General features: G+C 38.4%; 3 protein-coding genes across 3 annotated transcripts; 2 read left to right on the plus strand and 1 right to left on the minus strand.

Moving 5' to 3' along the window:
• The first annotated feature begins 30 nt into the window (after positions 1 to 30).
• LOC146494269 (lysophosphatidic acid receptor 6) lies at positions 31 to 4534 on the plus strand. Its single transcript, XM_085145666.1, has 2 exons — positions 31 to 2192; positions 2662 to 4534. Exon 2 carries the CDS (start codon positions 2740 to 2742, stop codon positions 3706 to 3708), a length of 969 nt encoding a protein of 322 aa, XP_085001792.1. The 5' UTR covers positions 31 to 2192; positions 2662 to 2739; the 3' UTR covers positions 3709 to 4534.
• ints11 (integrator complex subunit 11) lies at positions 3813 to 21400 on the minus strand. The gene is made up of 17 exons (XM_085145664.1): positions 21170 to 21400; positions 20828 to 20925; positions 18965 to 19038; positions 18640 to 18868; positions 18427 to 18525; positions 18311 to 18345; positions 15494 to 15632; positions 15321 to 15385; positions 14725 to 14914; positions 14553 to 14636; positions 14377 to 14466; positions 11659 to 11821; positions 11463 to 11573; positions 9670 to 9731; positions 9252 to 9394; positions 8976 to 9105; positions 3813 to 4123 (listed from the first exon to the last, which is right to left on the minus strand). Exons 1-17 carry the CDS (start codon positions 21195 to 21197, stop codon positions 4058 to 4060), a joined length of 1806 nt encoding a protein of 601 aa, XP_085001790.1. The 5' UTR covers positions 21198 to 21400; the 3' UTR covers positions 3813 to 4057.
• A 762-nt stretch (positions 21401 to 22162) lies between these two features.
• Positions 22163 to 25078, plus strand: cptp (ceramide-1-phosphate transfer protein). Its single transcript, XM_085145667.1, has 2 exons — positions 22163 to 22535; positions 24363 to 25078. The coding sequence occupies exons 1-2, from the start codon at positions 22411 to 22413 to the stop codon at positions 24883 to 24885; spliced, it is 648 nt and encodes a 215-aa protein (XP_085001793.1). The 5' UTR covers positions 22163 to 22410; the 3' UTR covers positions 24886 to 25078.
• Positions 25079 to 25290: the final 212 nt, after the last annotated feature.

A 25290-nucleotide genomic window follows, 5' to 3' on the forward strand; every position in this document is an offset into this window, starting at 1 on the left:
CAGCATGCTCAATCCCGCCTATAATAATAATAATAATAATAATAATAATACATTTTATTCGAAAGTGCCTTTCAGAACACTCATGGACACTGTACACAGCAGAATAATAAAAGCAACACAAAAACAAGCAGTTTACACAATCATAAAAGCATAAGACATAAAACAAATTTAAAATAGCAGAGTGGGGAGGTTATGTGGGGTAAGCTATTTTGAACAAGTGAGTTTTGAGTCTGGACTTAAGGAGAGAGAAGGAAGTGATATTTTTTTAAATCAGGAGGAAGTGAATTCCAGAGTCGAGGAGCAGAGCAGCTGAAGGCCTGCTCCCCATGGTGGCAAGACGGGCAAGACGGGGAGAGGGGACAGATAGAGAAAGAGAAGAAGAAGATCTGAGACACCGAGATGGGATGGTGATCTGAACCAGATCAGAGTTATGGAGGGGAGAGATGATGAATAGTACCATCTACATTAGTCAAAGAGGTCTGCAGTATGCATCAGTGGGCAAGATACTGAACCCTGAGTTGCCTCTGATACATCTCCCAATGTTTCAAACTGACAGAAAAATAAAACTGTATTTTGGAAGTCATTATTATTCAAGACAGAAACGTGGGACTACCTTGCACTCTCTTTACTGTGTTTTGATAACTGACTCAAATCAGTCATTGGGCTATGAGTCCTTAAGGTCATGGAAAGGAGAGCTCTTGCTTTACAGTGCGTTGGCTGTGTGTTTGTGTCTGTTCATGCCTACTCAGTGAAGAGGAGCTTTGGGCCATTTCACCTTCTGACTAGCTTTCATTTTGTGACTAACTTCTAGGGTTTTCATCTGTGCTCTTTGGTGGGTATAGTGGCTTGACTGTCTCTTTCAGTTTAATAATAACAAAAAGAAACTATATTTCAGTCTGAATTTTTCCTAATTATAGTCTGCAGTATGTATCAGTGGGCGAGATGATGAACCTCAAGTTGCCCCCGATACATTTGTGTGACTGAGGGTATCAGAATGTTGTGCTTGTTATGCTTAGGCATAAAACTGGGTTCTTAATTAGAGTACAAAAGTACTCTATAATTATCCATTAATGGGTAAAGGTGGACCCCTGAAGTGTGTGAACAGTTACTTTTTAATATTTCACCCACTTATGGTGACTGCAGACAAAAATGTGTGCTTCACACAAAGAGATGATATGAATAGCAGCACTTATACCATATATTCACTTCCTTAAAAAACCCCAAAACACCATGCTCCATCACTTTTTGCACCCTGTTGTGATACAGACAGTCTGCAATCATCTGAAACGAAAAACAAGATAAACTTGCAACATAAAGGTGCAAAGATGTCATTCTTACCACTACAGGGCACAGCAGATTACTCAAACCTTGTTAATGAGAACTTTCAGTTTACAGTTTGCAAGAATGACTTAAATCACGTTTTTCCTTTACCATCATGAGTCACTGGGTGTATAATGATGCAGTTTCATTTAGTCAGTTTCACCTATTCAACAATGAAACTACTACACAGGCTAGAATGGATGTGTGTAGAATGGTTTGATTTGTCAGAAACGTCCATTCCAAAGGTTGTACAAATAAGTAAAATTTAAAAACACACACACAAAAAAACTGGTTTAACACCACACTCTGATTTTATGTTTCTATCTGCATGGCAAGCTTTCAGGTACAATATGAGAGAAAGTGAAAGATGTTTGTGTGTTTTGCAATATTAAAAGAAAAACCACAACACCAATATAGCAACTCTCAAAGAATGTAAAAACTCCATCCAGCCTGATGGAAATGTTGTCAAATTGTGGGGGAAGACTGAACAGCAAATTTCCATTCACTGCAACACTTTGTATATTTTTATAGTATGTAAATGATGCTTTTGGACTGACGCGAAAATGTTCTGCTTGTTTTACACATGCAGTACTAAGCTAACGCATTAAAAATACAATCAAAAATAACCACAAGCTGTTAAGCTGTATGCATTTACACTGAAGGGGGTGGGTGATAAAAGTACACTGTAGACTGTCATGCTTTGGTTTCCTGTGCCTGTCTCTTTGAAACAGGAAACTACACTGTCTGAGCAAAAACCAGCATGTTACATACCCTCTGTAGTCAGAGAGAAGCAGCACAAACAGGAGGTTTCATCGTGTTTTTGGTCTGCACTTTCTGCATGTGGATAGCAAACGGAGTCCATAAACGACTTGGTGAGCAACTTTATATATTAATGATAATATTCCACAAATATACATAATTTTAGTAATTTATCTATCAAAAAAAAACTTTAGAAAATGTTTCATGAAACCTGCCGAGATTGTAAAGAAATCACTCAGTTCTCTTAAACTTTACAGCAGAAAAGTAAAAATTATTAAACATCTAAGAACACTTTGTCATCGTTTATTATTAAAGATGATTTACTTTATTGGTTTAATTTGTGGACGGTGACTTTCTGCCTTGTTATGCTTCACTTTTGTTAATTCCTTGAATAAGTTAAATATAAAATCCTACATTACTCTTTGTTTTAATAAACCAGATGAAAGCGTTTTCTGGAGCAACAATAACGTGTTAAAAGCAGAATCTACTTTAAATGTTTCTGATCAGCTTGTGTTTGGTGTTGTGTGGAACTGAAAGTGGAAAAACTCTGAATGGAAATGTGTGTGTGTGTTTGTGTTGCAGGAGACAAACTGTGATGCTTCATTTTTGAGAACCATCCTACGCTCCTTTTGATATGACCAAGAAAAATACCAACCTGCCATGATGAATGTGACAAACGATGACTGCAACATCCAAACGCAAGAGTACGAGTATCATCTATTCCCGGCCGTCTACATCCTCGCCTTGCTTGTGGGTTTGCCGGGTAACCTGGCAGCCCTTTTTGTCTTCACCTTTAAGATCACTCACCGCACGGCCTTCAGTATCTACATCAGCAACCTGGCGGTGGCGGACATCATCATCCTCGGCGTTCTTCCCTTTCGGATCCACTACCACATAAACAGGAACAACTGGGAGTTCGGGGATTTCACCTGCCGCCTCACAGGGACTCTCTACTACGCCAACATTTACATGAGTATCTGCTTCATGACATGCATCTGCGTGGACCGCTATATGGCCACGGTGCACCCGCACAATTACCTGAGGATGCGGAGCCCCTGGTGCGCTCTGATTGCGAGCGTGGTGCTCTGGTGCATTGCCGGAGTGGCCATCCTGGTCTTCATACTCATGGGGCCTCTGAAAACCAACTCGGACAATTCTCAAAACCTCAGTTGTTTTGAAAATTTCGCCAAGATAGAATGGGACACTCGTCTGGGGCCATACAGCATACTGGGCCTCGTCTTTGGCTCCTTGGTGCCCTCCATAATCATCCTAGTGTGTTACCCGCTGGCCGTGAGGCGCATTTCCCTGATCCGAACTAGAACAGCCCAAAAAGCTGTGAGGGTCATCTACACCATCCTAGTTATCATGCTGCTCTGCTTCCTGCCTAACCACATTGTGTACTTGCTGCACATCCTTTACCGCTGGGAGATGATCCAAAACTGCTCCTTTGGCAGAGCCATCTACAACACCCGGCGGGTCACCATGGCGCTCATCACCCTCAACACATGTCTTGACCCTGTGCTCTACTATGTCACCACCAGCCACTGCCACTGGGAGCGATTAAAGATGACATGGCTGTGGGGAGCGGTGAGCCGGAGGAGGGGGGTTTATACCATCGCAGTGAACTGAGGACGGTGACAACAACACACTTACTGTAAATACAGCTGTAAATAAATAAGACTCTATATAAGCGTCATTATCACTGGACATGTAACTGGAGGACTGCAAAGACTTTTCTATAAAAGTGTTTATTTGTACATCAAAATAAAGGGATAAAACAGAATTCAAATGGTCTTTTTTTTCCTCAAAATGAGTCAATAATACGAAAAAAGCCTCTGTGTGGTACATGTAAATAAAGGCAGCAGCTCTTTTGTTGAAGTTTACATGTAGACATTTAAGTTTCTCTGCACTTGCATGGAGATTTTAACTAAAAATGAGCTTCTTCTAGTGTGAATGTCCTTTGAGGCTAAAAGTTGCTTCAGCAGATTCCAGATGGAAGACCCTTTTTCAGCAGGGATGAGAGGAAGCTCCCCAGGTCCTCATCCTGACGAAAGATAAGAAAACAAACCAAACATTTTAGGGAAATAAGAAAATTAGCATCATGTTTGTGCTTGGCACAAATTAGATTTAAGGAATTAGCTCAGGGGTTTCCAAACTTTTAACCTCATCGGGGTTTTCCAGCCTCATAAAGGGCCTGGCTATACGTGAAAGTATGATTGGTCTGCGTACAGTTAAGCAGAAAATCTACTTTTTTGTTTATCAAATAGCCTGAAATACAGGGAATTCACATACTTCTATCAGGTAACACGATGCTTTGCAAATCAATAAATAAAAGCCCCAAATATTTGAAATACAATTCTCATGATTTTCTTTTGAAGAAGGCCAAAACCTCCTTCACAGATGGAAACCTTACTTGTGGGTCCTTAACATTAGAGAATAACACCTGCCACAGATTTTTAAAAAAAAGATGAAAATCGCAATTAAAAACATAAATTGTTTCTTACTCTGGTCCATCTTATTATGACTAACTCCTGCTAAGCTCCACTGATAAATTACAGTGAATTTGCTCTGTAGCTAATGATTCTTGTTTGTTAACAATTAATCCTCAATTATATTTTATAATAATTAGATTGTTAATCAGACCAAATGAAAAGAAAAATGCTCATCAAAATGTCCTAAACGCCAGAGTTGTTCAGTTTTAATAGACATTACAGGCTGAAAAGAAAACCATTACATTTGAGAAGCTGAAACAAAAACATGGTAAAACATATTATTTTACAGACTATTTAATATATTTACCATTCAAATTATCTAGTATATGTGTATTTATCCTTTAAATGTCTTAATTTTAGTTAACCTTTGAAGCACACCTCATTGGATTTCATTTCATGGATTAGTAACAACATTCCTACAATCAACTTTGACAAGACCACATTTTAAAAACACTCCAAAGGGAATCTAACCAATAATTTACATTTTGGATCTTACATTAATACACTGTCGACATATCTTCCACTTGTTTTTTAGAGGGTGGTATCTTCATAGGAATTATTTGGCTTCAAACCTCCCCTGCACGGTTTGATACTTCATCTTTACTGTGTTTTCATGGAATGTGCAAATAAGTAAAATTAAACATAAAATATTAAAACAGTAATTTTACAATAATTTTGCTGTTAGTCACTCAGGCTTTATCTATATAACACTTTTAAAATAAAATGCAATTTAGAGCACTTCACAAGCAACTGATTCATCGTCTATAACGAAGTAAGTGGAGGTTACCACTACAACTCACCCGGTTGAGTTGGTAACCCATTATACTGACGACTAGAACCCTTACTGCAGATACCTGGAATTGAGTCTACATGTCTTATGTGCCATTTCTCTTCCATTTGTCTACTTTTTTCTCCGGTTTTGTCCTGTCCTGTCAAAATGAAGGCTAAAATTCCCCAAATCCCCCCCCCTCCAAGACCTGCTGCACATGAGCTTTTGCAATTCATAAATAACATTAATTAATTACACCCATACTTTTCCTGTCATCAAAAGGATCCTTCAGCCTTCTTCCTTGAGGTTCTCTAAAGTTCTCAATTACACCTCAACTACTAATCAAAGAGATTCGATATGTTAAGTCATCAAAAACTGTAAAAATAAAAACTTTCTTAGTTGAACCTGTGCAACACCACTTGAAGTTGCAAGACATAAAAGATATAAGAAAGAGGCATAAAATGCACAGTAGAATATTTTGGTTTTTTACCCTCTGCTCTTTGCACGGAACGCACAAAACCACAGAAACCTCTTTTCTTCTTTCCACTGTGACGGAGTTTAACAGACTGGTTTCCCCACCTTCTACTTTCCCCTTATTCTCACTTTCAAAGCCCCTACTCTCATACTGTCCACCTACGCGACGGTTTTCACTCCCCCTGGCTGAACTGCTCACCATCGGGCCTGTGTAGGCACATCTTAACAGAAGAACTGTCATCTCCTGAGCACTGCGGTCCCAATTTTACTTGAGTCCATCACTGATAAGAATCTAGGACAGTAAACCATGATATTTACATTAACCTTTATCCATCTTCTTGCACTCATTGCACAATGGATCCCTCTCTGCGAAGGTGGTTGTTGTTTCACGTGCCAAAATAAATCACATCTTGCAAATACAGTTGGCCTCGTTCTTGATATGAGCTGTCGGACTGCACTGTAACTCTTTGAATATTTCTGCTGCGTGCATTAGTGTGACCCAGCTTTAATTCCCTTGTACACCTTTAAAAAATATTTACAAAATTCACAGTGTAGCCTTCACCAACTTGAAAAACTGGAAAAATCCAGATAAAGTTACTAGAATTTAAAATTCCTTAGGAGCTGTACAAGACTATTGGAAAATAAAAGCAGGAAATAAATTATACCAGAAGCAAAGAAAACGTCCCTCACAGAGCTCACTGACTTCAGATCAGGAAGATTAATGCCAGATTTAGACCAGATCCTTTAGGTGTGTTTTGGTGGTATTTCATAGCGAACCGTTAGCCTCCACAGCCCCACACATACAAACTAACACACACACTTGGTGTTCGACAACAACTAAATCCAACCTTGACTTGCTTCTAATTTTATCAGATGAAATCCAAACACACACATTTAGTTCTACCACATCACATTTGTTGGAATAAACTTGTGTAAACTTCCCCGAGTGCAGTGAGTCACCAGTTCTATTTAACAGGAAGAGTAAAGTTTAATATCAAACACCTCCAAAACTACTGTGTTTTTAACACTTGCAAAGGTTAACGTTTGAGACCAATCTCATCCAAAAACCCCGAGTGTGACATTTACGTGCTCACTCTTTGGACCAGAAGACATCGTGATTTAGAAATAACTTGTAAACACATTTGTTTTGCATCTCTCTTTCTTTTTCTAGCAGTCTTTCTACTTATTGTTTTATTTTATTTTAATTTATTTATTTTCTCTAAATGATTTTTTTTCTTTCAAAGAAAAAAATAAATAAAGCGAGTTTACATTAACGTTTAAGAGGAAACTGGTAACTCACAGGTTGAGCATGAAGTTAATGTACAGTCATGATTCATTTAAGAAGGTGCAAAAAGGCATGACTGTATAAACTCTAGTCAACTGCAGCATAAAGAACAGAAATATGACATTTATATTTGTTTTTTGTATTAATTTCAGTGAAGGTACTTTCCATGGCACGACACCCTACCAGAGGTGCAGAAAGGAAACCTTGTTGCCACTTTCCACTGCACTTTGTGACACTTACTTTTGCTTTTCTTTTGGATAGGGCAGCTCCAATATTCAAGTCCTTACTATGTATTTGTGACTATATTATGTACTGAGCTACAGAAAGCTATCAGTCTAATCATCTTTAGCTGATTTTAGTCTGTGTTAGGTTTGTTTATTGGTAAATTACTACATGTTAATGGAAAAAAAGAAATTATAAACAAGGTTACAACTAAATATAATGTTACCCAGAACGAGAATATTTACAGGTCAGAGCAGGTCATCCAAGCCTTTATGTCTTCAAGATCTGCTGTTGTTTAATCTGTAGTTTAAAGTTTGGAGTTGGCAGAAGTAAAATTGTAAATATTTATTATGCTTGAGTTTTGCACATCTAATTCTGTAAAACAATAAGAAGACCGGAATTACCAAAACGTTACAACTATGTCTAATCCACAGAGCTGGAGGATGCTCAAGTTGTTTTTCAAATATCACACGCAACTTCTTTCATTTCCCTAAAATGTGTGTCAGTGCAGCGATGATTTTAGCCACCATTAAGACCACATTTATATTTGTTAACCTATAAAGAAATAGACCTTAACACTAGCACTCTCGGGGACTGTCATTTTTACCCCCATCCTGCAACTACAGGAGCAGCAAGAAGTTATTTCTTGAAGAAGTTGGTAATTTCTATCTAGTTTTTGTAATTGGAAGCAGTATTTAAGACTATGTTTTAGGGGTTTTACTAATGATTTTGATTATTTCACTACAGACTGCAAAGTTATATATCCTAACCAAAGCTCTGTAGCTAGCCACCTGGTAGCACACCATTATATATTAGCGTCTTCATTTAAATCCAAAGTGATACCAGAGCTGTGCGTTTTAGTTTTTTAGAAATCCCTCAGTCAGAACATTGCGTATCATCTCTAGATTGAAACAATCGAGCTAACACCCTGCTAACTTCTAACTCTGTTACTTTGTAAATCCTCTTTTTCATGGATGCCTGGATGATAACTTTGTTGTAACACCTGGAAGAGCAGCCGCTCTGATCATTTTACTGAAGATTAAAGAATCTGGACCGTTTTTAACTCTCAGTGATGCCACAGTGTTTGTTTGAATCTGGGAACTGAAGAAGAGTTTGGACCCAGAAACAGCTAATGACTTCAGACTTAAGAGGTGGATTAGCTAAGACAGCTGGATAAAGGAAAGATTTTTTAAGTAAAGGCTCAATTATAACCTGTTAATAAAGATCAAGCGATCATATATAATCTTTCGACATATTAAGTCACTATAACTTTTTTAAGTGCACTATGAGCCCCTATTTGGACCTCTTTAAAATGTTTAGTACCTCCTCTCAATTTTTAAGTCCAAAAAAATGGCATAAAATCTCCTGTACACTATATACATTATATCTCATGTTACATGTCTAACTTCTGTTTTCCAGCATCCTGTTGTTCCTTCACAGAATTTCATTGGAAAATTATTTCATATCTCAAAACAGTGATTCAATAACTAGATGATTAGGGGAACTACCAGGCTTTGACTGCATAGGCAGTCCTCTAATGTATCTTTTTACCACCCCACTGTATGTCTATCAGTTCTCTATCTTGTTGTTGTTCAGAGCATTTAAAAGAATAAATAATAACGAAACGCTCCAAAAATAATGTCCATGTTTTCACCTGGTAACTCCAGGAAAGCAGCAGGACTTTGGTGTTGGAGTCTTCGGCAGAGGAGGAGACTTTGATGACGATAGACTCCACGATGACTGTGCCATCAGGGAGGTGCTGGATGGTGTAGCCTTTTAACTCACTGAAGCAAAGAAAAGCAAAATGATCTAATTTGATAATTATACTGAGAGAAACTGAAATCAAGCAGACTTTAGAACAAGCAGATAATAAGGCCGACACATTTGCATTAATCATTAGCTAGTGGCAGATTAGTGACCTCACTCTCACCTCTTAAGGTGCGTGTAGATTCTGTGGAGCGTGTCGGCGTCGCTGTGCGGATCCTGGAGCTGCACGTGGCAGGTGAACCGTAACTGATGCTCATTGAGGCCCAGCTCCTTCAGGGCCTGCTCTGATGATACCAGCTTCAGACTCTGTGTAGTGAAAGCCACAAGGGGGTAATTATCATTATACGGTAAATTATACTGAGCAACTGCACGCCACAAATGAAAGGGATACAGCTGCCAGTTTATTAGGTACACAGATCTAAAGTTAAACCACACAACGTTAATGAAATATATCAAAGCAAGTTCTAAAATAACTAGACACAAAATTGAGTCCTGTTAAAGGTAGATCTTAATCTTCATGTATATTTTGGCGTTTCAAAAAAATTAGAATCTAAAAACGTGTTATAAACCATGAAGCTTACATTTTCCTTCATGATGAGCGTTCCGTGCATGGTGCGAGGTTTTTTGGGATCAGGCAGCGGCCCTACAGCACAGCACATAAGATACATCATTGTATAAACTGCTACTTATGGTCAAAACGAATAAAACAGTGAACAACAATACAAGTCCTGCAACAAAGGCTGTCAGTAGGGTGAAGTTCAAGAAAAGTGAGCAAACCTATATTAACCTCTTTGAACTAGAGAGGTGGTCTGCTAAGGAAGTTTCATAGGTTAGTGAGGTAAACTGAGGCTAAAGGGTGTCACAAAGGTAGTTTTAACATGGCTAGATCACCATGGTAATTTATGCTGAACATGTAGACTGGTCTGGAGAAGGTTACGTTCAGCGTTTCAGTTAGAAACTGTCTGGAAGCGCCACATGAATTCACAAGTTTAATGATTTCCTGCCAGCCTCTTCATTATTCTTTTATTTGAGGTTCCAGGGCTGACTTTTTCTACTTTATGTTTTTTATTGTCCGTCACCCATTCCTTTGATAATGTCTGACAGATGCAGGCGGAGCGCAATCTGTCAATTCTGTGTAGAATTAGAGCAAAATGGTGCGTCAAAGGCCCCTTTTCCATGTGATCTTTTGTGCAGAAAGCCTGGGTTAACACAAAAGGTTGATAGCCAGTGTTGCAACTGGGGTTTCAGGTATCATCAAGCCAGCAAACACAAAGAAAGCCTGGTTACGTTGAACACCTCTCTGGAGGCCAGGCACTATTGCTTATAAAACCAGTGTCATTTTAAAAGGTTTACCAAGGAGGGTGCTTTCACTGAACAGGCACCTTCTATAACTAAAATGAATGTGGCATTCGTTTGACTTCCTTTATAATGAATCAAATTGTGTTAAATTGTAGTTTAATATAAAGAATGTTTATAGCATTTAATGTATTTATTTTTTTTACTGATGAAGTAAAATTGTTAATATTTGCTTCAGTTGAGCAGTAACCTCACTCTATATTAGTGGTAAGATGAGTTGTCTTAATAGAAAATCCTCCCGAGTGTCCACAGAGCTAACTGTGGACACTCGGGAGGATTTTGTATTTACTCACAACACTTTTTATTTTTATTCCAGGTGGACATTAGAAAGAACAGCCTAAGGCTTATGGGGCGAATCATTCAACATCTAATTGGAATTAGATGTTGAATCTTTTAATATGACAAGTTGTTTTCAAATCTCATGAGCTACGACAAACAGATTGGCCACCATTAATCCCACATTTCACATTTTAGAAAATGAGTACAATGATCATCTGTTTCTTTTTTAATATGTACAGATATACTTTTAGTTTTTGTGCATTTATATATTTTACTCTTGCAGAAGTACTCATATTTTTTTGGGTATAATGTTTTAATGAATGACCATTTATGGCTCGTAAGTCTTTTACCTCGTTATCACGATATACTTCTGATCAGGAACTGAAGATTTACACTTACTAACTCCAAAACAGAAAATGCACTATAGTCTAAAATACCAGGAACTGGGACAAAATTCAGCAGTTCTTGGAAATCTTAAAAACTAGGTGACAGTTATACAGTCATAAAGCTGCTGCTGTTGTAATGTCCCCACTTACATGAGCACTCATCCTCTGAATGTCACATAAATGACATTTGCCATTACCACAGCTAATGTGGGTCACAATTCTGAATGGAGGTGGCACAAAAGGTGAACAACTATTTTCTGCCAACCAATCTCAGGACAAATAAAGCTAAATCTGAAGTGAAACTAAGTAGGCACATTGCACCTAAACCATTATTACCGCAGAAAACCTTTTACCTCCGAGAGCCATCTCCCTCTTCAGTAGGTTTAGTGAGATATCAACGGGCACGCTAGGGTTTGTGGTCACAGTCGTTGTCTCTCCATTAGCGGGCATGTAACAGTCGATACCTGTCATTAAAAGAAGGGAAGCATTAAACGTGAGCATGTTTAACAGATTTTAAGCTTTACTGATGAGTGGACGGTCTGCACTCACTGAACTCCTGCTCAATCTTCCCCTTTAGGAACTCCATTTTTACTGCCTCTCCGTGCACAAGCAGCATGTTGCGAGGCTCTGCCATGCGAATGAGCTGCATGATTCCTTTGGCGTCTGCATGTGCACTGAACGACATGTACTCAACCTGCAGCTTCACATCCAACTGTAAGAATCACAGAGAGATTTAGAGGCAATGTAGAGCGTTGGCTATGCTGATCAGAGACCTTACAGGATATTAAAGAAGACATTATTGCCTTCAGGTGGTGCAACTAAGCTTAGTTTAAAAACTAGGGCTAGTTTCAAAAAAATATTTAAAAGAGGTCTAACCCAACAGAACAATCTTTCTAATGCAACTTAGTTTCTTAGGCTAATCTAACTTAGTTTACTCAAAAGCAATAAAGAATGGCTCATTTAACCTAAAAAAGACACATTTTACTTCCATGCTAACTTTAGGAATGGTAATAATGAGTGACATTTATCTATAAGCAACAGTCAATAACAAAACAACAAAAACAAAACTTTCGTGGAAAATGTTATAGGTGTATCATCCTTGTAACAGTGGAATTCTTCTAAATGACAGTTTCTGCAAAGATAAACAGATAATCAGTAAGATACTGTCACCTCGGCAATCATTTTTTTCACCTTTAAAAAATAAAATCTTATTTATGACTATGCAGTTTTCTGTAATGGATGAATTTAGGTATCTATCTGAAGTCTGACTATTTGGTTAAACTAAACTATAGTCAGTCAAGGTCTGCTGTTGTAAAACCAGATACATGACACATTACCAAAAAACTCAGTCCTTTTCAATATGGTTATTGATAATAACTATAACAATTAAAAACTAAAAATATATCACATTATTGTTGTTTTTTAGTATAGTTTTCTAAAGGTTGAACGTTACTCTCATACTAGAGTAAATTATTTTCCAAGAAAAGCGACAAAACACACATTATTTTAAAAAAATTGCCATTAAAGAACAAAAAAAACTCCCAAAAACAAAATCCTGTCATTAACAGGAAATATTTTTTTATATATTTTGTCCCCTAATAACTGTGTAATGATGTGACAGGGCTCATATGTAACACAGCAGGCTTCCTCAGCCTATTAAAGTGATGGCGATCTGTTACTCAGGTCAAGGTCACTTAAAAGTTTATGTGGTTTAAGCCTTAGAGCTCAGTACATATTCTATGCACATGATAGTGCTGTGCCATATAATATTCTCTGCAATAATACCAGTATAAACCTTTATGGGATATAAAAGTGTCATATTGTTATGTGTTTACATTATCTGGAGAGCACAACAAGAAAATCTCACAGATGTCTGACATCTGTATCAGCCCCGTGTCAACTTCCAAGGACAATTAGTAAAAAGGGAGCTACTTCAGCGATCTTTAACAAAGCACAGGGGTTTGTGGAACACGTAAGGAAAGTCTTCCTGCCAAAAGAGAAAACAACAAACTTCTTTCACCCAAATAAACGTTATAAAAGCTACCGTGGATTTTATGAAGGAACACGAGGAGGAGATGCAAGCAGGTGGTGATGAACAGCACCGAAGTAAACAAATGACTCAGCCGAGCAAGAACAAACAGTGGATAGAAATTACTGATGCGGTTACATGGAGCCTCGATCCAAAAAAACATCGACCCAAGTTACAACACCAAGGGTAAAAAAATAATTTTCAAGTTCAGTTTTATTATGTTGCTATGTTACACTTGTCCACTGAAAACACTTCTACTGCTTTGTGCTTTCATTTGACTTACGGTCTATATACTGCTGCACCACTCTATAATGCTGCTGCTGGCACCTTGTGGCAATATCTTCACACTTTGAATCAGGCAGTCTATCATCAGTGACAGGCGCTAAATGGAAGAGGAGGATGGAAAAATGCCCTTCGTTTTTTATTTATTTAAATACTGCCACCTGCAAGCTGCACTCAAACAAATGTCTTTCTCTTTAAAGTAGTATTGCATATTTCCTTCAAATATTGCGATACACTTTTGAGGCTATATCGCCCAACCCTAAGATATGGCAGAGACAAACATGAGTGTGGCCCAGTAAAACTGTCTTTTCATGCTACTGTTGAAGGTTTTGTGAGAAAAACAACTGAAATGAAAGACAGACGTGCAAACAACAGCATTAGCCACTACACTCACATGTAGTGCGAAGAAGTGGTCAGAAAATATAATCGTGTGCATGCTTGAAAGGGACCATAACGAGCTTCAGATGTTTTTTCCCCCCAACATACATATATATATATATATATATATATATTTATCAACAGGCCAGAAAGAACAGGTACATGTAGAGGCCTTTTTGTGTAAGGTAAAACTGACCAATTGCCTTAAATATATGCAGACTAGCGGTGGTTATGTTTACAGCTACTGGCCAGAGGCCCATTTTGAACCTTTAGTGGTTCTGTTAGACAGAGACAAAATAGCAAGTCCAGTTTTTAATCTTTAAGCTAAACTAACATCTTCCCAACTAACATCTTCCCAGCTGTAAATGACTATTTAAGTGGTAATACTTGCTCATCTAAACTCTCCTCAATATAATGGAAAATTTGGAGTCACTCGTTTTAGGATGTTTGCTACAACCGAGTTCACAGAAAAATGAGACTGGATGGAACGACTGAGGAGGTTGTAAATAAACGATTTGACTTTATCTGCTCACCCCCTAATTTTTTTTTCCATCTTGAGAATATAAAGTAAGTCTTACCGTTGCTCTGCCTTCCATCTCCAGTTTCCTTTGCCCATTTAGGATTTTGTGACCGATTGTTCCCTGTACACAGTAGCCAGGCATGATAACCTAAAAAAACACAAAAAAAAGCAAACCTTTTAGGTTTTAAGTGTTACAGATTTCAAAAACGCTGTCCACTTCCTTACAATACTCACCATGTTCTTCTCATTGCCAGCCCATTTCTTGAATATCTGCAAAGACTGACCTGCATGCAGCATACCCGGTGTTGCAAACACCACCTGAAAGTGTCCACATTATTTTACTTCACTGCACTTTGACCTCTTGAGTGAGAAACTTCGCATACTTTTGATGTACAATGGGACTCACCATAGGACCGGGATTATCGGCGTAGGAGCGATCAAAAGCCTTGATGTGCTTAAATTCAAACATGTTTCTCTGTACAAAGGTTTTTCGAATCTTCTGGTTGGTCCACGTTATGAAAAGCTTGTAGTAATGATTAGCTTTCTCTGTCAGTCCAGTGGAGAAGTAGATTGGGGCCTTCAGGTTCATTCTCTCCCTGTGTGGTCAGAGGGAGCAATTAGAGCGTCTGTCCAAAGAGCCAGTGAAGAAGTTAATGTGCCACATTTATTCTATCAAGCTTAATAAATTGAACACCGCTACTTTAGGGAGCTGTCCAGACAAATATCAGCCCTTTTTGTATTGTAATCATGTGCAATTACTCCACACTGAAAGGACTTTTTATTTAATTGGAATGTCAACAATTATGTGCTAGAAAAATTGCCTTTATCTGATATCATTCAGCCAGAGAACAGACCGTGATTATCTTCACGCATCACTGTCTTTGCTCTCTTCTTTCTAGCTTTCACAGAGACTTCCTCCCTTTTTAATAGAACCCATACAGCAAACAGATAAAAGGCACACTTGCTAATGTTTCTGAAGAGTCTTTTAAAACAGATCTGTACCAAAACGTTTCCAGCAGGATGCAGAGTTCTTGTGCTCGACCGAGGGCGAAAACTGGAATAAGAACCTGGAAGGTTGGGAAGAAAAAAAAGATCTTAGAAAATATATAATACTAAGATGAAGAAAACCCGACTACTCCCAAAAAATGCAACATTCAATAAACTTTAACCGTTACCTTTCCTCCTCTTTCTATGCTTTCATGAACTTTCTTCAGAAAGTCCCGCTCTCTGCACCTCTTTGAGTCACGGATGGTGGTGGCGTATGTAGACTCAGAGATGAGGATGTCTGGGCGACACTTATCGATCCACGCGGCACTGTGAATTTACAACACCAGCATTATGAAACTGTCACAGTCAAAAGCTTGGAAAACCCTAAGAATTAAAAGATGTTTTAATTATAATTTCCTATTTTCTAATTGGGGGATAAAACTAAAGACATCAAAAAACATAAATGAAAAAATGTGGATTTATACAGTCAGCGCTAGAGGTTTAAACAAAGTGTGTATTTAATGTATGTGTAGAAAAAGTTAAGGCAATGGACTTAAAAATTCTCTCTAATGGCCAGCTATACAACCCAGACATTCAATGTCCAGGAAAACTTTCTTTTCTTGTTACTGCTGAATGTCTTGTAAGCTAACCAACTGAAACAAAAAACGAGACATGCAGACAACATCACCCACTCATCTGTGCTATTATCTTGTGGTCAGATGATGTAATCATATGCATGTCTAATAGCGACGTCGGTGCTTTCCTCCCTTATATATATAGTTATTAGGCCACAAAGATACATGCACAGTTGTTTTTTAGGTGAAGGTAACAGACATTTGAATCATTTTGAGCTTTTTTGTAGTGCTGCTTATGCTAAACTAAGACCTTCCTGGCTCCAGGTTGATATTTAAGTAGTACTGATTTGGTCATTTAAACATCCTTGAAGACAGTGGAAAGTCTGGAGCTACATCTTTCATAATCTATGCAACCCAATCCTAAAGATTACATTGCTTTATACCCCTTTTGACTACAGCGGGGCTTACACTTTACAAAATAAACAAGCTGTACTCAGTAAGACTTTAAGCTAACATAGAAAGGTCATAGATCAAGTGAGCAGTAAGTATGTGTGACTGCAATACATTGGTACAGATATATGTCCTTTAGTGCTGAGTAAAAGACTAAAATAATAAACTTTTGTTGACCAAAACTGAAGCATAAACATCTTGGACAGTCTGTCCCAAACAGGAAGCCATAATATTTTGTCAGATAGTTTAATCAAAATGCCGTGGCAGCCGTGCCATTTTTAAATATGTCACCAACAGTGTCCCTCACTCGGCTGTAACTAAAATCTGACATTGGGACCCATTCAACCAAAGTCATGATTCTGACTCAGCTAATGCCTATTTCTTGTATTTCTTAGTCCAGGCAGTACTTTTCTTCTAATTAGTCTCCCTCAGTAGTATATACACAGTCTCCTCCCTGCAGCTTATGTGGAGATCTGTCGCTGACAGAACTTTGGGAAGCATTGATGTGCCTTCTGATCTGAGCTGCTGTTAATTGGTGAAGTCTGAGCCCCTAATGAACATTTTCTGCAGCAGAGGTGACTCTTAAGTCTGTCTCTCCTAAGGCAGTCCTCACAAGAAACCGTTTCATCTGGGTGTTTGATGTTTAAAAGTTGTTTATATTTTCTGGTCTCACTCACCTTCATGTCTTAAATACTTAAAAGTGACTTTCTGTTCACTTTACTTGTTTGAGTTGGGTTGCTATTAATACCTGCAGCGGTCAAATAGGGCTATTTACCCACTCACCCCTCTGTTGGGGGTCCCTTTCCATGAATGACTGCATCAATGCAGCATACTGTGCAAGTGATCAGCTTGTGGCACTTAAGCTCATCTGCATTTATGAATAAAGTATTTCTCAGCTTCCTTTCTCAAGTCATGTAAGTTGGCTGGCCAATCAAGGACAGTAATGTCATGATTAGCAAACCTTTTAGTAGTAGTTTTGGCACTGTGGTCAGTTGCTAAGTCCTGCTGCGAAAGGAAATCTGCTTCTCCGTAAAGCTTATCAGCAGATGGAATAATTCATTTACCCTTTAAATAAGCTCAGTCAGATCCCAGCTTTGATTTTTTTAAACACTGTTTAGAACAAACAGACCGGCCTCTATGGAATATTGAAATTTATTACTGAAAACCTCCCCATATATTTGAATAGTTGAGTACTTGAGTACAACTCTAACACGTTCTTTAATAGTTTTTATGTTTTCAGTAATATTTTAAAAAGTGTGGCCACCAGCAGGTGAACTGCAAGAAATTAAATAATTATTTTTAATTTTCTACTCCAGTTTCTTCTTCAAGTCCACATGCAGTGAAAGGGTAGTGGAGAAATTAGGGAAAGGATGTTAAAGACTGAGCTGCAGGTTAAGAAGAAAAGAAGAAGCCCAGAGAGAAGATTTATGTATGTAGTGAAAGCAAATGCAGAGAAGAGGATGGAAGAAGATGGATGGAGGGAGATGAGTTGCTGTGTTGACCCCTAAAAGGGTGTAGTCAAAAGAAGAAAAGGATTCAAGCTTAAAAAAGAAACAGAATTAATAAAATAAAGCCATGGGATTCCAAAATTACAGCTTATTTTTCAACTTCTGATCAGTTTTTTGATCCAGAAGTTATTTTATTTCGCATCACTTGTGAAAAAAGCAATTTAACGGATGTACAATCAGTTAATGGAGGGTCAACCTCAACAAGCAAATTGTCAGAAGAATAAAATTACTGAATGAAAGCAAGAAAAAAATACTGCATCTTAGGCTTTTGCGCAGATCAGAGTTAAGATTTTAGGAACGACTCAAAGTAAGATTTTAAGAAATTCAAAATGGGCACTGGCAGTCTTAAATTTGTAAATGTGTTAAATAACTAAAAGAAAAACCTCAAACAAGTAGGTTTGTCCAACTTTCTGCTGACTGTGTTGACATAAAGACCAGAAGATTATCAAGAAACACAGTGAAGTTCACTTACCCTAAATGCCTGTCCGGTGTCATGTTATAGTCACCCTAAATTAAAAAGAAATTATTCTCAGATTGCAGTTGATAAATTCACCTAGTGTGACAGAGCACACACTTGTTTACACTCACAGTGTAGACCACAGACTCTGATCCCACTTTGATGTGAACCATAGCAGCTCCCAGGACATGGCCTGCATAGTACGCCTTGATCTCCAGCTCATCATCCACCTGCCACCAGCACAAAACAGCTTGAATTGCCATCAAAAGAGAAGAAACAGCTGGCGCAGAAGCGACTATTAGACATGTGTGCGTGTGTGGTCAAAAATGATGTCAGCACTGCACCTGGACAGTCTGGTGCAGGTTCAAAGGAATCACTTTCTTCATGCAGTCCTTGATCATCTGCGAAGTGAAGAAGTTGGTTTCTCCCTTTTTGTCAACGGTGATCTTCCGGAAATCTTCCAGTAAAATGGGGCAAATGGCTTTGGTGGGATGGGTCATGTAGATGGGTCCATCATAGCCCACCATCTCACTCATGTAGGGCAGAGCACCGCAGTGGTCCAAGTGGAAATGGCTGAAAAATGTAGAAAGGTGTACTATGTTCCACACATGGTTGAGATTATTTAAAAAAAGGTGCAATATGAAGAACATAACAAATAAGACAACAAACCTGATGATCACACAGTCCAAGAAATCTGTCAGACGCCCGTTCTGCGTTATATAAGAAAAGTCTGGGAAACGTCTCTGCAATGATAAAACAATCTGTTATAGGACTGTTACTAAATGGAAATCATCTTCTTTCAAAGGTAGAAAACAGTGCATTTAAAAAGGAGAGTCTCTTTTTTAGAAGGACTGTTTCATAATAGCTGTATTTTAAAATTCAGAATGTACAGAAATACCAGCAGTTTGCACAGAGAAGCCCAGCCCACCTCTGCCAGCTTGGTCACACCTTTACTGCCAATGTAGGCGCTGAATAACAGAGTCCCACGTCACCAAGTGTCTGGGTATTGTCATCTGTCATTTAGTGCGCAGACACAAACGATAGTCACTGTGCGTTCCCTGACTCAAAGCTGCAAGGAAGCAACCCTCTCATCCATTGGGGAAAACCTCAACGCACAGGTAGGGAACACAAGCTGTCTGCTCTCACCTACTGTAGGGCAACTCAAGGGGTTCCATTGCCTGAGCCACTCGCTGAGGTGAGTCCAACTATATCAAGTTTGAATCTCTCATCCTCACACACCAACTCAGGCTCCTTCTCCACCCAAAAAATGATGTTCCATATACCACAAGCTAGTTTTGGAAACCAGGGATCGTCAGACCTCAGACCACCGTCTGATCCACCAACTCCCTATGGCCCCACTTTGTCCTTTTATTGCAATAAATTTGATGGTAAGGATTAAAGACAGTCCAAGACAGTAACAACTGTGTTATACTGCTAACACACCATTGGTTCTTTGAAAACATCCCGCAGACAGCAGGCTAACACAAAAAAAAATGAAGAACCCAAAGTTATGTTCAAGCTGAGTGAATGCAGACCCAGGCCCAGCAGGTAGAGCCTGATCTTCAACATGTAACGAAAGCATTGATGAGCAGTCAGACTCTTCTCTCCATCTTCTTAAGTAGAATCACTGTGGTGACCCCTTTTAAGCCTCTTTGGGCTGATTTTCAATTTTACTTTGCGTTATTGTTGGTTTTAAATAAGAAATATCATTAGTGTCCTCATTAGGATAGGTATTTGCGTCAGTGTGTGGGACTGTAGTCTCAGGTTTATATTAAATGATAATTATGTGACACTGTATTTCAGGTCAAGTTACACAGGAATGTGAGAGTGATGTTTGTAATTGCAGTGTAATGAATTAACTTCTCCAATGAGTAATATAGAAATATACTGCATTCATTTTACAAAAAGTAGACAGTAATGTGTACCACATTACTTTTCTGAGTAACAACTCCAAAACTGCATATAGATATCTGCTGGCTCCCCAAAAGACCCAAAACATTTGCCAAAACCTGTATAGCACACATCAGCAAAATAGATGGGTTGGAAATTGCGCTTCAGCCCTCAATGTGGTAAAGGAAAACTATATGTTAACAACAACAACAAAAAAAAACCCCAAACACTCCAACATGTCCAAACGATCTCAGCCTTAGCTCTTCAAATCACTTAACATGAAATGTCTCTCAGATGTACTAATTTCTAATCCTAATGAAAATCTTAACTTCTTCAGACCTGCCTCCTATCTTTTTGTCAGCAGATCTCACTACAGTCTTGTAAACCTTCCCAGTGTAAAACAGCCTAGGTAGTGTTAACTTTTACTGTCATATTTGAAACACTTTAGAGTCTTTTATTTTGCCTCATGTAAGTCTCATGTAGGGTTTTGATTTGGGATTCTTGTCAGTATGCTATGTGCAGGTTGCTTATAACTACCAATAAGATAAAGGAAACCAATAAGGGTAAAAAAAAAAAAAATGCCATTGTGTTTAAATTACATGACTGTAATGTTTGCTATAACAAATGCATTATGTCACTCACATCATCGTTGTAGCCCATGTGCATCCCACAGTCCAGCATTATGTTTTTGCCTCCGATGGAGACGAGGATGCAGCTCCTGCCCACATCCTGTCCAGCACCTTGGAAAGGCAGGACAGAAGATAAAAGTTCAGAATTACACTCCTTTAGTAATGGTAGTAAACACACAAGTGCGCAGCGGTAGGATTTAAAGGCTAAGTAGCATCACCAAATACAAAAAAATCCCGACGTGGTTTCTTTTCATAGCAAGGCAAATGCTTAAATAGATCTTAAAAGTTTTCCAGCTCATGTACAATATGAATGTTGACGGAACTGAGGCGCTAGCTAGCTAGCATCTGTACTCACCGAGTGGCGTTACTTTTATTTCAGGCATGCTTTCTCATTGGGCAGCCTTTTTTTTATATACACAGGTAAATGACACCAAGGTGACCTAAACGTCCAGGCTCTGTCAGCTGAATAACTTCTGAATTATATGAGAAGGTTTATTGTGTGTAGCTTTAAAACATGCAGCTAATTTCATGCACTGACTTTATTTTTTTTAGCAGCGTTGGGCTAACACGCAGGACTTCCGGCCAGTGCTTTCACAATAAAACCCTCTTTGCTATGAAAGCCTGCAGAAAACAGGTGGAAATGACCCGGGTAAGGTTTTGAAGACTATTTCCATATCTCATTTTGATAATCTATACTTCCTTTCAAGCAAACCTTGAAAACAAATTCAACTATCTATATTTCTTGAAAAATACTATGTCTTCCACTTTTAATTATACTGAACTGATAGATGCGTGAATAGATTTTCAGCACAAGGAATATGACACCTCTAAAAATGATTAACCAAGAAAAAGTGGCATCACGTAGTCTGGATAGCACTAAGAATGAAAGGGAAGGTTTACAAGATGCTAATAAGACCTGCTATGGTTTGGAAACTGAAACAGTGTCACAGGATAACTGGCCACAGTAATATTTAAAGTCCTCTCATTCTGCCTTGCCTCTTCTTACTCTTTGCTTACTTATTATGCGTCACTGCCTACACACCAGCTACCATTTCAAGTGACATTCCAGGTAGCAATTCACCTGTCTGGAGCTCTTTTTGACCTAATTTCAGCACTGCCTACAGGGATTTCAGGTGCATTCATTTATAAAAGTTTATTTCTGGCATACATAGGCTATGCTGTTTGTCACTTTTTATTTTTCACACATCAGTGACGTTTATGCAACAAAACTATTTGTTTAAGTGCGGCGGGATCATGGTTTGGGTTATAATAACTTCTTTCTACAAGTCCAATAAGCAATCAAGATACAAATTTCCCTCGCTTTTATTTTGAAGATAAAGTCGCCAATTTAGAGCCTGCGCAGTAGAACCGGATAAGAACAGACAGGATCTGTTGCTTCACGGTGTCGAGAAAAAGAAATGCGTAATTTTCCTTTCAATTTTAACTTTTCTTGTAGGTGACGAGTTCACTTCTTGATCGTTTACCACAGGGCTTACATTTTTACCCAGTTCCGGTTTGTTTGTAGCCCCGAAATACATTTTTTTCATTCATTTTTTACGTGCCTGTTTGTGTCATTTGCACTTCCTGGTAGAAACCATGGCAGGCTCAGAAGACCAGAAGTTCTCCCTCCAGGAGGTCCTAGACACTTTTAAGTTGTGTCTGTCGGAAAATAAAGAAGTCTATCTAGAACAGTACGTCGCTGGATGGCGTGGGCTTGTAAAGTAAGTGGTTTGGGGGTCCAAATATTCTCTGTGTTCTTACATCAGTGTAGAAGTAAAGTAAGGCGAGCAGATCACAGCAAGGTAAATGTAGGACAGAGTGTTTACTATACGCTAAGATCAAGTCTTGAGATTTATATCTGATCTAGCTGACTCTTCTTCTTTTTTTCTTTTTTTAAAAAAAAAATAGATATTAACTTTCGTATGTGTAATGAATAAATTAAAGTGTCACCTTCATGCCATGAAAACTTTCCAGGTTACAGACCCTCAAAGAACATAGGGATGGGCTAAAATTTGCTGCTTTTTAATTAATTATTTTATGAGTCCTTGCAGCTTCATAATTACAGGAGATATCCACAGGTTTGAAAAACACATTAAAGCTCTGTTCAAAAACAAATAAATTGTATAACCTGAAATCAAATCCCCCTTTTGTTCAATTCTGTTTTCTGACTCCAACTTTGTGCCTCAGTATCATGTCTTCTTTCCCTCAGCCCTAACTGCTTGCACCAGATGGCTGCCCCATGACTGAGCCTGGTTCTCCCTTTTTAACAGGTTTCTTCCTGTTAAAGGAAATGTTCTTTCCCACTGCTGCCAAAATGCTTGTTAATAGGGGGTTGTCTGATTGTTGGGGTTTCTCTGTATTATTGTAAGGTTACTGTACCTTATAGTGTTAAGCACTTTAAGGTGAATTTTTTGTGATTTTAAATAAATGAAATTGGACTGTATTGAAAGTTATATTGTAGTTTCAATTGCAAAACTACAACAGTCGAATGTCTGTGAAACAAGGGTCATATCACAGGCTGAGATAGGTGGCTGATCAAAACAGGTTATAGCATATGAAAGGGTCAACTTTACCTACAGACTGATCCCAGGATCATATTCCTGGTAATAGTGTGCCTTCTTGGCTAGGTCTCTGTGGAAAAAGAGATTTTATTCTCAGTGGACTTTCTGGTTCTTAAAAAAAATCAATAAAATGTGATGACAGAAGCAGGCCGACAACACAAAGTATTTGCAAAACTGGTAATACAAGCATGAGTGTTCCTTTTTAAAGCTCCATGTTTTCTTATATAAGAGCAACTAAAAAATTCAATAGAAAAAAGAAACAAATACCAGAGCCGTATAGTGAGAGTTTTGTTGCATTCAAAAGGCAAACAGTGTTTGTTTATCAAAGAGTCAAAATATCAATAAAATTCATTTAATATTTGTTAATTAAGGTAAGACAAACTCATTACCTTTACTATACATCAATCGATTGTGCTTACGTGCCCTGCCAGGCCCTTTTAAAGGCCTACTCTGAACCACAAAAATCCTGAATGTCACACAGCAACAAACTGTGTGACTTTCAGGGCTGTTTGATTATAAGGGTTAGTTAGTTAGGTTCACTGAAATCCAACTAACTTAAAATTCAACTGACTAAAACACACAACAGCTTGACGGAGGGTATAGTTTGGACTCTTTTCAATTAGGAGCAAAAAATAAAAGTAAAGGAATCAAAGGCAACACAATAGCATTACGAATCAGGCTGAGGCACAATAATAACTGCATCTTGATAATATTTTAGAAATGACTGGAATTTGTAATTGTAATTGAAATTCAAATTGCAGCGGCTTTCATAAATGTTGCATTTTTATTGTAAGAAGTTTGAAATATTTTTGCAGCAGGAACAGCATAAAAGGGAAAGGGTTGAGCTTCAGCTCTGGTCTGTGAGTGAATTCTTGGAATTTCTCATGTGAACTGAACCGATTATAATTTGCAGACATTTACTGCTGTAATAGTAGACCAAAAGGACACCCAGGTGTTAACTGAGTGTGTTTGTACTCCTTGTAATAGGTTTCTGAACAGCTTGGGAAGTGTCTTTGGCTTCATTTCTAAGGATGCTGTCAGCAAGATCCAGATCCTTGTGAATTATATGAATGGTGAGAACGCTTCTCACTATGCTACTGCGCAGTCGATGGTAAAATACGAACTGGACAATAATCTCGTGGATGTGAACAAGAAAGAAAGCCACCCAGAGTCTGGCTGCCGTACTCTGCTGAGGCTCCACCGCGCTCTGAGATGGCTGGAGCTCTTCCTGGATCGCCTGCGCACCAGCACAGAAGACAGTAAAACATCTGCCCTGTGTGCAGAGGCCTACAACGAGTCCCTCGCCCAGCACCATGCGTGGATGATCCGTAAGGCTGCGGGCATGGCCTTCCTCGTGCTTCCTGGTCGCCAAACCTTTTTCGAAGTAATGAATGTTGGCCCACCTGAGCAGGTTGTGGCCAAGCTGGGGGAGGCCCTACCTCTCATCTCTGAGGTGTACCAGATCACAGAGGACCTATATGCTCAACATAACCTGCTTGATTTACCTTAGAAGTAAGAAGTGTTAATATCTGACGCATCATACTTCATATAATTAAATATTTGTAACTTGTCCTTGGTGAAAGGCTGCTGAACAAGATGCTTCTGCTGCTTGGTGAAGGATTGTGTCATAACTAGCTGTAATACCACTAAGATTAATTTTGAAACTACTGTATACATGTTTTAACATAAAATTCTGTACATTTTCCTCCACGTAATGGACCTTTGAATGTATTTTTATTACCTCATCTTTTGCTTTTAAATCAACAGTTCCCATTCTAGGGTCAGAGATCATTTACAGTATATTAATTAATATTAATATATTGTTTGTAGTTAACTCCGATTTTGAAGATTTTACATTTTTAGACATAAATATATAATTTAAAAAGCTGCAACTTTTAAACTTTTGACCATCCAC

This window comes from Neolamprologus multifasciatus, chromosome 20, assembly GCF_963576455.1.
Source record: "Neolamprologus multifasciatus chromosome 20, fNeoMul1.2, whole genome shotgun sequence".
In the NCBI taxonomy this organism is placed as follows: Eukaryota; Metazoa; Chordata; class Actinopteri; order Cichliformes; family Cichlidae; genus Neolamprologus; species Neolamprologus multifasciatus.